This window comes from Hypanus sabinus, chromosome 1, assembly GCF_030144855.1.
Source record: "Hypanus sabinus isolate sHypSab1 chromosome 1, sHypSab1.hap1, whole genome shotgun sequence".
Taxonomy (NCBI): domain Eukaryota; kingdom Metazoa; phylum Chordata; class Chondrichthyes; order Myliobatiformes; family Dasyatidae; genus Hypanus; species Hypanus sabinus.
The window spans coordinates 177,099,016-177,112,652 of NC_082706.1; the positions used below are offsets into that span (position 1 = coordinate 177,099,016).

The 13,637-nt window shown below is 43.0% G+C and overlaps 1 protein-coding gene across 2 annotated transcripts in view; it reads right to left on the minus strand.

Moving 5' to 3' along the window:
* pde7a (phosphodiesterase 7A) overlaps positions 1-13,637 on the minus strand; it is a 134,194-nt gene that overhangs the window by 85,427 nt on the left and 35,130 nt on the right. The window contains exon 3 of one of the 2 annotated variants that reach the window (XM_059981988.1): positions 306-368. The exons of the other annotated variant lie outside the window; for it this stretch is intronic. Coding sequence (XP_059837971.1) covers positions 306-368 — 63 coding nt within the window. The remainder of the gene's footprint in view (positions 1-305; positions 369-13,637) is intronic. 2 annotated transcript variants of the gene reach the window in all.

A 13,637-nucleotide genomic window follows, 5' to 3' on the forward strand; every position in this document is an offset into this window, starting at 1 on the left:
TTCTGACAAATACTTGCCCATATTTACACTGAAATTTCCTTGTAAACTTATTCGCCAGGCACTAGTGCCATGGCAGCAACTCCATCTTTGAAGTACGATTAAGAATAAAAATCCTGTTGAGAACATTCTCATTATAATTTATGATGGAAAAGATTAAAATGTGTGCACAGACTCCCTTTAAAATGTACACCAAGCTTTTTACATATGTAAATAATATACTTTTTTTATTTATATATATATATATATACATACACACACATATACACACACACACACGTACACAAACACAAACACTACAATAGTACCTCCAGGTATCGTTCTTCCCACCCAGATGAAGGGATCCAAAGATTAGAAGAGTTTGTGAAGGTCTATAAGAAAATTAAAAAAAGTTGGTAGTACAATAGCAAGCATCCAATGAATTTGTAGCCTCATTATTTTCCCAAATTTTCCTTTCTATAAAAGGAAATTTCAGGTAGCTATACATTTCAACAGGAAACTTTGATAATGAATTGGTACATTCACATTGATGCATCACAATTACAAAACAACCACCACAAAATATGCCTTTAAACTTCAACTATAATTAAAACAATTAACTAACTAGCTGAATGGTATGTTCCAGAAATCTTTCAAGAGTTCAGCTGATTGACAGTTGCAGCTTCAGGCTTCATTTGCAAGTTTTCTTTGCTGAAATCTCAACAAATCTGCAGCAAGCACTTGATCTCATCTCCCCCACGCCACCTCCTGAGAATCTAACAATCAATATTTAATAGCCAACTGATCAAGGGTTAGGTCACTTTTAAGTAATGAATGTTAAATACGTAATTCACATTTTAGAACATTACCGGGACTCTTTTGTGGTGGTTATATAACTCAAACTTAATTCCCTGAATGCTGCTTTCATCCATTATTCCTTATTTCTTCCCACGACTGAATTGTTGATCTATGGAGACAGTATGTAAAACACCCAGTAACGTACCAGTATGCTTTTCTAATTCTACATACTGCTCCTCTTGTGCTAGATCAGATCAACCACTACCCTTATAATGTCTTGACAAACAATTCAAATACATCTAAAATTATCTCTTCTTTCCCCTGTCATTGAGCAGAATACACAAAAACAAAAACACATTATCATGCTCAAGTGTAGCCGTATCCAGCTGTTGCAAGACCATTGTGCAGCCCCAAAACATCAACTGTATTTCCCCCCCACCCCCCATAGATGCTGCCTACGGACTTCCTCCAGCATTTTTTGTGTGTTACAACATACAATTTGCAAGAATAATTTAAATGCAACTAGAATCTGATATGGGATTCAAATGAAGTGATTGAAAGGGAGTTTATGGCAAGCATGTACACCATGAAGACATGGATAATTTGACTCAAATTGGTGTTTTTGTGCTGTAGGCAACTTTGAAGATGCTTTACATTAATGCCAGTATTCTTACTTGCAGATTTTAGACGGGCAGTACAGAACCTTTTATCTAATTAAACAGTCTGTTCTTCATTTCCACCAATAAAGTCTAGCCATCTGGATTTTTTTTTTGCTTTTTCACTGTAATAACTACCCACAATAATTAACTTAATTTTTTCTTCCATTCTCAATCCAGCCATGAGACCATACAAGCAAGACATAGGAGCAGAATTAGGCCACTTGACCCTCAAGTTTGCTCCGCATTTCAATCATGGCTGATCTTATTTCCCCTCCTCAGCCCCAGCCTTCTCCCCATAACCTTTGGTGCCACGTCCAATCAAGAACCTATCAAGCTCTAACACGAGGAAATCTGCAGATGCTGGAAATTCAAATAACACACACAAAATGCTGGTGGAACACAGCAGGCCAGGCAGCATCTATAGGAAGAAGCACTGTCGACGTTTCGGGCCGAGACCCTTCATCAGGACTAACTGAAAGGAAAGATACTAAGAGATTTGAAAGTAGTGGGGGGGGGGGGGAGGGGGAAATGCGAAATGATAGGAGAAGACCGGAGGCGGTGGGATGAAATTAAGAGCTGGAAAGGTGATTGGCGAAAGTGATACAGAGCTGGAGAAGGGAAAGGATCATGGGATGGGAGGCCTTGGGAGAAAGAAAGGTGGGGGGGGGGGAGCACCAGAGGGAGATGGAGAACAGGCAGGGCAACTAAATATGTCAGGGATGGGGTAAGAAGGGGAGGAGGGGCATTAACGGAAGTTAGAGAAGTCAATGTTCATTCCATCAGGTTGGAGGCTACCCAGCCGATATACAAGGTGTTGTTCCTCCAACCTGAGTGTGGATTCATCTTGACAGTAGAGGAGGCCATGGATAGACATATCAGAATGGGAATGGGACGTGGAATTAAAATGTGTGGCCACTGGGAGATCCTGCTTTCTCTGGAATCTCCCGTCCTGCTTTTTCCTGTCCCATGATCCTTTCCCTTCTCCAGCTCTGTATCACTTTCGCCAATCACCTTTCCATCTCTTAGGAGAAGACCAGAGGGGGTGGGATGAAGCTATCATTTCACATTTCTCTCTCCCCCCCCCCACTACTTTCAAATCTCTTAGTATCTCTCCTTTCAGTTAGTCCTGACGAAGGGTCTCGGCTCGAAATATTAACAGTGCTTCTCCCTATAGATGCTGCCTGGTCTGCTGTGTTCCACCAGCATTCTGTGTGTGTTGTTATCTATCAAGCTCTGCCTTAAATACACCTAACGACATGGCCTCCACAGCTGCCTGTGGTAATAAATTTCACAAATTCACCACCCTCTGGCTAAAGAAATTTCTCCACATCTTTTAAATGGGATGTTTTAAATGGACATCTTGAGGCAGTGCCCTCTTCTTCTAGACACCCCCAACATGGGAAGCATCCTTTCCACATATACTGTGGCTAGGCCTTTTAATATCAAGGAGATTCCCCCCCATCATTCCAGTTAGTACAGACCCAGAGCCAAACATTCCTCTTGATAAAACTATAAAACTCTGGTTAGGCCACACTTGGAGCACCGTGTCCAGTTCTGGTCGCCTCACTATAGGAGGGATGTGGAAGCATTGGAAAGGGTACAGAGGAGATTTACCAGGATGCTGCCTGGTTTAGAGAGTATGGATTATGATCAGGGAATAAGGGAGCTAGGGCTTTACTCTTTGGAGAGAAGGAGGATGAGAGGAGACATGATAGAGGTGTACAAGATATTAAGAGGAATAGACAGAGTGGACAGCCAGCGCCTCTTCCCCAGGACACCACTGCTCAGTACAAGAGGACATGGCTTTGAGGTAAGGGGAGGGAAGTGCTAGGGGGAATATTAGAGGAAGGTTTATCACTCAGAGAGTGGTTGGTGCATGGAATGCACTGCCTGAGTCAGTGGTGGAGGCAGATACACTAGTGAAAGTTAAGAGACTACTAGACAGGTATATGGAGGAATTTAAGGTGGGGGGGTTATATGGGAGGCAGGGTTTGAGGGTCGGCACAACATTGTGGGCCGAAGGGCCTGTAAGGTGCTGTACTATTCTATGTTCTCTATAACCCTTTCATTACCAGAAACATTCTTGTGAACTCCTCTGAACCCTCTCCAATTCCAGCATATCTTTTCTTAGATGAGGACCCAAAACCTATTCACAATACTCGAGGCCTACCAGTGCCTTATAAAGCCTCAGCATCACATCCCTGCTCTTGTATTCTAGACCTCTTGAAATGAATACCAACATTGCATTCCTCTTCCTCACCACGGACTCCACCTGCAAGTTAAACTTTAGAATGTTCTGCACAAGGGCTCCCAAGTCCCTTTGCATCCCAGATATTTTCTCCCCCTTTAGAAAACAGTCTGCACATTTATTTCTATTACCAAAGTGCATGACCATGCATTTTCCAACATTGTATTTCATTTGCCACTTTCTTGCCCATTCTCCTAATCTGTCTAAGTCCTTCTGCATCCTACCCATTTCCTCAACACTACCTGCCCCTCCACCAACCTTTGTATCATCTGCAAACTTGGCAACAAAGCCATCTATTTCATCATCTAAATCACTGACATAAAAAGAAGTGGTCCCAACACAGACACCTGCAGAACAACACTGGTCACTGACAGCCAACCAGGAAAAGATCCTTTTATTCCAACTCACTGCCTCCTACTAATCAGCCAAGCTCTAGCCACATTAGTAACTTTCCTGTAATACCACGTGCTCTTTAATTTGGTAAGCAGTCTCATGTGTGGCACCTTGTCAAAGGCCTTCTGAAAGTCCAAATGTACAACTTCCACTGTTTCCCTTTTATTTATTCTACATTTAATCTCCTCAAAGAATTCCAACAGGTTTATCAGGCAAAGTTTTCCCTTAAGGAAACCATGCTGAGTTTGTCGCATCTTGTCCTGTGTCTGAACAGACAATTTCAGTTCTAAAAAATTCCATTTTCTTTAAAGTATACTGGAATATTTTTCAAATTCAACCAAATGAAAAAAATGTTTCAGACTTCCCTAAATACATCTCTGTATTCAAAGTATTCTCAGAAAATGACATTGCAAATATTGGCAACATGTAGCTTTTACATTAGAGAATTTAAATGTCAAGTTTGTTCACCAACTTTAGAGGTTTTAACCACATTAAACACCAGTCATTCCCAAGTTGGATAATTAAACAAAATGGTAATTATTTATGTAAAGGGAGGTTTTTTTTCTCTTTGTTACTGTTGGGAAAGGGTTTCTTTGTTTTGTTAAAAGCAGGAATGTGCTAGAAGCTTGTTTACAGGAATGTTTCTTTGTTGCGAGAGAGTGCTGGAAGCTTGTTTGTTAAAATTTACTGATAACGAGAATGGTATTCCTTTGTAAACCAAATGGGGATTAATGTTCTTTCTTCTGAGTCTGTAAGCTTTTGTTGACGGGCTTTTGGGGAGATCGGCGCGAGGGGGTTGAGAGAGAGGACGCAATGCTGTAAGCTGGGCGAGGATCAGGCCCCGGTCCGAGGCCGGGAGGTACTCTGAGGAGGGGGGGATGAAGCTAGATGTGCTTGGTTGACCACTCGGAGGGTCCTCAGCTGCGAGTCGAGGAGTTCGGAGGGGATCGAATGGTGGCTAGAAAACTTCAGTAATTGAGCTCCAACGGTTGTGCACGAAGTGGTTTGGACTTTGATAAGTTTGGCGCCTTTTCTTTAATTTTTCTCTTCATATATACTGTATCGTTATTAATCACTTAGTTATAGTAACCTTTATAAATTGTACTCATTTAATCGCTTATGGTGTACTGTCTGTTTTTGGGCGAGGCAGGGACATCACACAGCATCCACACCAACTGATTACCCAGTTTGGCGGGGCCGAAGGATGCTCCCCCTAGACCGGGGGTCGGCAACCCGCGGCTCCCGAGCCATTTGTGGCTCTTTCACCTCTGTGCTGCGGCTCCCTGTGGCTTTGGGAAATAATTGGTCAGTATTTAATTAAAATGTATTTTATGTTAGTTTGTTAGCTTTTGAAATGTAATTCTAAATTTGAAGATTATGGTGATCTTGTACAATCTAAGTGTGGCGACACATTTCCTGGCACATCCGAAACGGCTCACAATTAGCCAGCATTCCGGCTAAGGGAGATAGCCTACGGGGGTTTGTGAGTACGCGTCTTTTGCAGCATCTGCGTCCATGGGGGCTGGGTTGAGGGAGGCTTAAAAGCAAGGCTGTTTAGTTCGAATAAAGTTATTCGACTGCAGTTTACTGACTGCGTGAGCACACCGCTACAACGTGTTTTTATCGCTGGCTGTCCAGAGGGGAGGTGCTGAAATGCTTTGTCGCGTGTCTGGAAGAAGTGAAAACTTTCCTGGGCAGCAAAGGGCTCACCTTTCCTGAGCTGGAACAGCCAGAGTGGCTGGAAAAGCTACACTTCATGGTAGACATGACAGCGCACCTGAACACACTGAAAACAGCTCTTCAGGGGTAAGGACTTACAGCCCTACACATGTTGGAGGATGTTTTGGCATTCGAGCGCAAGTTGACAGTGCTTGCCAGAGATTTACAGAAAGGCACATTGTCTCACTTCCCCAATTTGAGAGAGTTCAAACAAGGTCACGACATGATAAATTCGGAGTATTTACATTCTGCAATCATCGCAATGCAAACATCGTTTGGGAAACGCTTCTGTGAGTTCAGAGAGGAAAAAAAACACATTATCCTTCCCGGTCACTCCCCTAAGCATCGATCCATCCCTACCGAATACGACTGCATTGTCAGGTGTGAGTCAACTTGACCAAGTATGATAAATATTTTAATTGCCTATTATTTTACGTATATTCATATGTTTTCATTGTTCAGTGAAATAGTCCTTTTATTTTTCAGGTTGACAGCTGGCTGACGTTATTTTTGGTTTGCTGCTGGCGGCAAATTTAAGTTTAGCGTTTTTCATAAACACAAGAAGGACTCAAATAGACGTTGAGTATTTTACTTAAAAGTAACCTTCAACCCAACATCTTATTTTCGGAGTTCAAAATGTTTTTGTTGCATGCAGAAATGTAATTTCGTTTTCTCTGCAGGAGCTCATCAATTTCATAAATACAAAACATTATAGTTTGTTTATACATAGCATAAAGGCAAAACAAAACGTTGTATGCAGTGTTATTTCATTTTAAATGTCAAACGGGTTTTGCGGCTCCCAGTGTTTTCTTTTCTGTGGGAAACGGGTCCAAGTGGCTCTTTCAGTGGTAAAGGTTGCTGACCCCTGCCCTAGACGAAACGAGCTGAGCCAGCCTGAGGCGACCCAGGGGGTTACACTGTGGGGGCTCGTCCGGGATTGATTTCTGTGGAGGCTGTGTGATCACCCTCTTTAAATTGTGTCTGCGGCGAAGAGCTGGTGTGCCTTTGTGGGTGTGCGATTGCTGGTTATCACTGCGTGTGTGTTGGGTGGGGTGGCTGCTGTTGGTAGCCTGGAGGTCGTTGTTCGAGTTCCGACTAGTGCTGACGAAATGGTGGTGGGACCATGGGTTGTCTGTGCTGTTTGGGGAGTGAGGAGTGACAGGTTGGGATGTTTCAGCAGTGGTGGGCTCCGCCCGGTTATTGGAATAATGTCCAGCCCTAAAGGGGCGGGGGCATGGGCGGAGCGGACCTCTCAGTTGTTGGGTGAGTGGCAGTGCTTGGCTGAGGAAAAGCGACAGGGACGGGTTGAAAGTTTGAGTAGGCGGGCTGGTGACTTTGTTAGAACTGTCGGGTGCAATTACCTCGAAGTGACAGCTGCCAGTTCTGGGAAAGTCTGGGAAAATGCGTGTGATTCGACTGGGAGTCAAATGCCGCAGCTGGGGGGGCTTATCATATCCGTGGCAGGAGATTGGTGGGAAGTTTTTAGGGTATCCCTTTTTGCCTAGGGGGGCAGATAAATTGCTTGCGGTGCCAAGGGGATCAGTTGTTCCGTTAATTCGAGAGGTGTCGGGAAACTTAGAGGAGGCCCAGTGGGGGAATGGCTTGGGGTCTCTGGGGGAGCACGTTCCCAGCAATGTACCAACGAACTCCCAAAAGGAGCAGACCCTATTCCTGAAGGCTTAGAGGGACCAAGCGCACAGGTGTTGTTACGGATGGATGGAAGTCAAGTTAAAGCCATCCTCGGCACCGGGGTGCCGGTTAAGTTGCTGTACAGTTTGTTTTATAACCGTTAATGGAAGCATTTACCCTTGAAGACATTGAGGGCACTGGAGATTCCAGGTACCAGTGCCGGTGATTATCCAGACGACGGTTGTTGGTCAGTGAAAATGGAGTTCTTGGAGGCAAAAGTGGAGGTGACTGAGGTTCATGAATCGTTAATGCTGATGTGTCCGGACCCTGTTGAGACGGGCAGCGTTTCTTGAGACGGGCAGCGTTTCTGTTCTAGAGAGAACAAAATCCTGCTGGTGCGCTTGGGGGCCTGCCCGAAGAAGGTGGGTGAGCGCTGTTTGGAGGCATTGTCGATGCACCCAGAGTTTCGAGCTGTTTGTGCAGGCGTGTGTAGCAGCATTGGGCCAATACCGAATTCAAACAAGAGCCAGTGGTGGTACGGCCTGGGGGAAGTATCTGAGGGTGAGACCCTCTTAATGGACGCTAGAAATACCACGAGGGAGGTGAGTTGACTGCTGAAGACACCTCGGAGAGAGAGAGGTTGCGGCGACTGGCCCCTGAAGCCGTGGAAGACATAGGCAGCATGTGTGTGGATTATAGTGCGCTGAAGAGGCGCACTGTCAGTGACCAGAATATGGCCCTGAGGGCCGAAGAGGCGATGGCCTATCTGAATGGTGCGATGTGGTTTAAGGTGCTGGATCTGAGGAGTGGATGTTGCCAGATCCCGATGAGTGGGGCCGACAAGGAGAAGACGGCCGTTATAAATTCCCTAGGAGTCTTCGGGTCCGAAAAGATGCCACAGGGCATATCTGGAGCCCTTGCAACCTTCCTGCGGGGCAGGTGGAAGACCATAGGGGATGTGGAGGCGTTTGGAGTTTTGGTGTATGTGGATGATCTCTTGGTATTTGGATTTGCCTCAGGAGAATATGAAGTGAGGTCGCTGAGAACTACTGAGTTAAAGTGTTTTCTGGACACGTGCCAGGGCTGGCGAAGGTCGCAGCTCGTGAGTGACTGTCTCTATGGAATCAAGTTTGAAATGAAGACGGAGAGACTGGAGAAAGTGATCTGGAACCATTCGGAAGACTTACAAGTTGGAGAGAATGAAGAAAGTTGTCTGACTGAGGGTAATAGCAAACTGAGAACCCGGAGAGGGGAGTTTGCGGAGGTGAAGAAATTACAGACAAATCTCAGAAGAGAGAAGCGGAAGCTTGAAGGGAACCTGAAGATGACCATCGACAGTTCAAATGAAGTGCAAAACCTGAAAGTTGATCTGGAGGAAGTCATGAGGAAGAAAAAGTTGGAGAGAAGTGCAGTGAATACTGAACAGGAGGCTGAAGAGACTGCGGGAGCAGTGCAGGCCACGTGTTTCCGTTTGGAGAAGATCAAACAGCAGCTACCGATCACAGAAATGAGAAAGAATACAGATTCGATGGATGATGTGCTGGATGTGTGGTACATGCTGCCTTTTGCTGACTTTCCCTCGATTGAGGAAGAGACCTTTGGCCCTTCTCCCATTGAGTCAGGTGTAGCGGTGTAGCTGTGTGCAGTGTGGGGCATGAGTGAGAGGTTGAGAGAGGAGTTGGTAGTGGGCCTGAAGGGTTTAGGTGAGGGGGTACGGAGGTCTCAGAAGGGTTAGAGAACTCCCAGAAAGTTGGCCTAAGTAGCGCCTGAGGAACAGGGCGTGAGATTTACTGTGTGGGGAGATGTCACTGTTTGTGCTTGGGTTACGGTGTGTTGGCAGGAAAGGTGGCGAGTTATTTAGTAGTCATGAGGACATGACTTTTATTTGGTGGAGGGAGAGTGTAAAGGGGGTTTCTTTTTTCTCTTTGTTACTGTTGGGAAAGGGTTTCTTTGTTTTGTTAAAAGCAGGAATGTGCTAGAAGCTTGTTTACAGGAATGTTTCTTTGTTGCGAGAGAGTGCTGGAAGCTTGTTTGTTAAAATTTACTGATAATGAGAATGGTATTCCTTTGTAAACCAAATGGGGATTAATGTTCTTTCTTCTGAGTCTGTAAGCTTTTGTTGACGGGCTTTTGGGGAGATCAGCGCGAGGGGGTTGAGAGAGAGGACGCAATGCTGTAAGCTGGGCGAGGATCGGACCCCAAGCGGGGGTCCGAGGCCGGGAGGTACTCTGAGGAGGGGGGGGGGATGAAGCTAGATGTGCTTGGTTGACCACTCGGAGGGTCCTCAGCTGCGAGTCGAGGAGTTCGGAGGGGATCGAATGGTGGCCAGAAGACTTCAGAAATTGAGCTCCAACGGTTGTGCACGAAGTGGTTTGGACTTTGATAAGTTTGGCGCCTTTTCTTTAATTCTTCTCTTCATATATACTGTATCGTTATTAATCACTTAGTTATAGTAACCTTTATAAATTATACTCATTTAATCGCTTATGGTGTACTGTCTGTTTTTGGGCGAGGTGGGGACATCACACAGCATCCACACCAGCTGATTACCCAGTTTGGCGGGGCCGAAGGCTGCTCCCCCTAGATGAAATGAGTTGAGCGAGCCTGAGGCGACCCAGGGGGTTACATTTAATAAATATAGTCATACCTTCACCTCTCATTATGTCATGGCACATGAGGCCACTGTCCACTGAGTCTATGCCAGTTCTCAGAACTTCCATCAATCCCTATACTTCTTTCCCTGCCACCTATTCTTTTTTCACATACCTCATTAACTTCTCTCAATTGTCCCAATACCCACCTATAATAGCTGATAATTTAAAGTACCCAACTTATCAACCAACACATGCTTGTCATACAAAGGAACTCCAAACTGAGAGGGGCGTGTGATTACAGGGAGAACATGCGAACCCCACACACACTTTAAGGGTGAAAACAGCTCCCTAATTAGAATCTGAACAAAAAGAGTCCCAAGTTTTAGTCTGTGTAATATTAATTAGGTATAAATCAGACCTTTATACTCAGGATAAAAGATCTTAATGAAGGAACATAAAATTGGGAAATAGTGATCTGAATGGGAAGGAAATCAGCAATAGAGGGATAGAAAAAAAAGGAATAAGAGACTGTAATAGATGTGCAAAAAAAACCATACAGCTTTAAAATAATCAGGGTATCTGCTTAGTAAAATTTGTTGCTAGATGGTAAGCAGAAAACAATGAAAATGCACACTGGCTGCAATTGTCAGAAAGGTGAATCAAGTCCCTAATCTCACTTTTCACTTCACTGAAATGACACTGTGGAGAAGCATTCCAAAGTAGAGCAACAAAGCATGTCAAACTGGATTAAGTATTGCAGTAATATAAATTACATAATTTCATAAATTTAGATAGTGTTGAGGGTATTTTGTAGAAGTGAGAAGCATAAGGAATTGGTAGAATGTTCTACAGATTTCCTGACAGCAGCAAATTATTGAGAAATCATGTACCAAACACTACGAATGACCAAAATAATTTATTCATCAAATCAGTACAGAAGACAAAAAGCTCAAGCAGATTATGACTTTTTGGACTACTTAAAAAATATTCAGTAGTAGTTTGGATTTCACAATCAATGAATACAAGAGGGGGAAACAGAATCAAAGGATTCAAAATAATTACCCTTCATCAGGAATGGAGAAATTTTTGAAAACAAACATTGTTTCAGAGAAGGGGCACAGATACAGAGAACAACAGGAATGTCTCTGATAGGGTGGACACAGACTGAGCAAAAGTGGCAATGCACCCGACCATACAAAAATGAGAAGCTGTCCATTTGGTCATGATTATGGCTGATCTTTTACCACAATAATTTTCCTGCAGTATTCAAATATTCTCCATTCTCTTAAAATTCAGAAACTTACTGATGAATACTTCATGAATCAGATGTGAAGGGGATGTTTCCTAGCTTACTCAGCATTTCCTGTTTTTATCTCAGATTTCAAAACACTGAAATTTACAAACTAACCCCCTCTTGAAGAATGAATGTTAAAATACTTACTTATGGATAGCAGCCTCTGGTATAAACACCAGCTTTGTCTACATTATTATCCCATATTTCTCTTAAATGACGAAGAGGATTAAATAACAATGTGAAAAGCATGATATCATGAATAGTGAACATTCATGATTTGACAGAAATGTTGAAAAGGAAAAGCAGAAAGCATAGGTCCAAAGTACCTTGCAGATAAGCATGCACAAGTTCTACTATCAATGACCGAGTTAAGAATAACTGAGCAGTGAAAAGGCAGCGGCTCAAGGATATTTACGATGGTATCACAAAGCCTGAACAGAGTAATGGATTAGCCCAGGCATGGGCAAACTATGGCCCGTGGGCCATATGCGGCCCGTTAAGCTTTTTAATCCGGCCCGCAGAACTTGATGAAATTATATTAATAAACCTTGTTAATGTTTTTTCCCCGCAATTCTGGCGTTTTCCCAATAGATGACGCACTCTATATACATTGACCTTTGTTGAGGTGCAGCGTATTACTCCACATTTGCGCTTTACTCTTTGTTTGGCTCGACCTATTTGTGTGAACAGGCGTTCAGCGTCATGAACATCAACAAAGCCAGCCACAGGTCCAAGTTAACTGACCAACACCTCAGATCCATCCTGAGAATCGCCACAACAAAACTAAATCCAGACTTTGATGCGCTGGCTAAAAAGGGAGACCAACAACACTGTTCCCACTGAAAATAAAAATAAGTTTCTTCGTTGTGTTATGTAAAAAATGCATTTGAAAATATTTTTTTCAATAAGCCTTACATGTTACATATCATTTCTGTTAAGTGATGGACATGAGTAGTGCGCAGGTGCACGTACGTTCTCAAAATAAAAAACGCGCTCCAGATCAAATAACGCGCTCTGCATACTGGCGCGCTGTCATTGTTCTGTCTTTGTGCTGGTCGTTGTTGAGTTTTGGCACAGGGGACAATTGAATAAGAAGGAGCAGGACAAGTAGAACTGCATCTCCTACCATTTTTGAAATAAAGACAGTCAGGAGGAGAGTGATGATGATAATATCTTGAAGGATAACAGAATTTTCAGTGCTTTAAAATAATAACTGTTACTATTTAAAAAAGCTGTATTTTATTCATTTAATTTTCAGTGTTTTAAAAGTCATTTCAATAAATAGCTAAATACCATGGGACTTCAAAGACAGATATTTTGTTGTAATGCATTTGTTCATTTTCAATTGAAATTAAAGCACATGTTTTCTACATATCCCATGATATTCTATTTTCTCTTATGAGGTGTATTAACAAAACACTCCGTCCATCTGCTCCTGGTCCGGCCCCCCTGTCAAATTTTAGAACCCTTTGTGGCCCACAAGTCAAAAAGTTTGCCCACCCCTGGATTAGCCCAATGCGAAGTATGCAAATTCCTTTCATAATTACATAGAACCATGCAATGACCAAAGTTTCAGCTTCCCCAATGCAGCATAATCAGAGAATACAAAGGGACAAGAACTTCCTCTTATGTTCCTCTATTGTTTGGAAGAAAAACAAATTCTGGCTTTGAACATTGGGTGGGTGTTTGTTAGGATAAAGGACTGCTGAGTTGCTATCTGTTGAAAAAAACGGAACCTGGTAGAGCCACATCCAAAACTGGGAGTGCAGACTAAATACGCAAACCAGTCGAGCAGCAAAAATTAAATCCATATGTAAGCAGCGGAGCATGGATAGAAAGATAATAAATTTGGGCAAGCCAGAGAAGTGAGTGAGAAAACTTATGTGCATGTTAGTGGAGCACAGAGGAAAAAAAAAATACATTCAGGTCGCAGGACAATCTGTTAAAATTTCAGCTGCAAACAATTAATATTTGTAGATCACAGTCAAAGTGGTTAAAATGTACGAATCAAGATAGAATTGAAAAAAAACGGTCCAAGCTGTGAAACCCAAGAACTCTTACTTGAATAAAACATCTCAATTGGATAAAAATCTATGAAGAAGTCTGGACGAAAAATACCAACAATTTTAAGTGTATTAAGATCCAGAAAATGGCTACCACTGATTTTGAGATAAGACTGCATGGTTGGTTTAATCGAATGTGTCAGTAATTAATGGGACAAGTAAAGTCTTTTACAAATTGAAAGAAACATGAAACTTGAGATGAACTACAAAAACAGCAGGATAGCGACAATAAACATTCTAAAGAAAAATTTCTGTATTAACCAA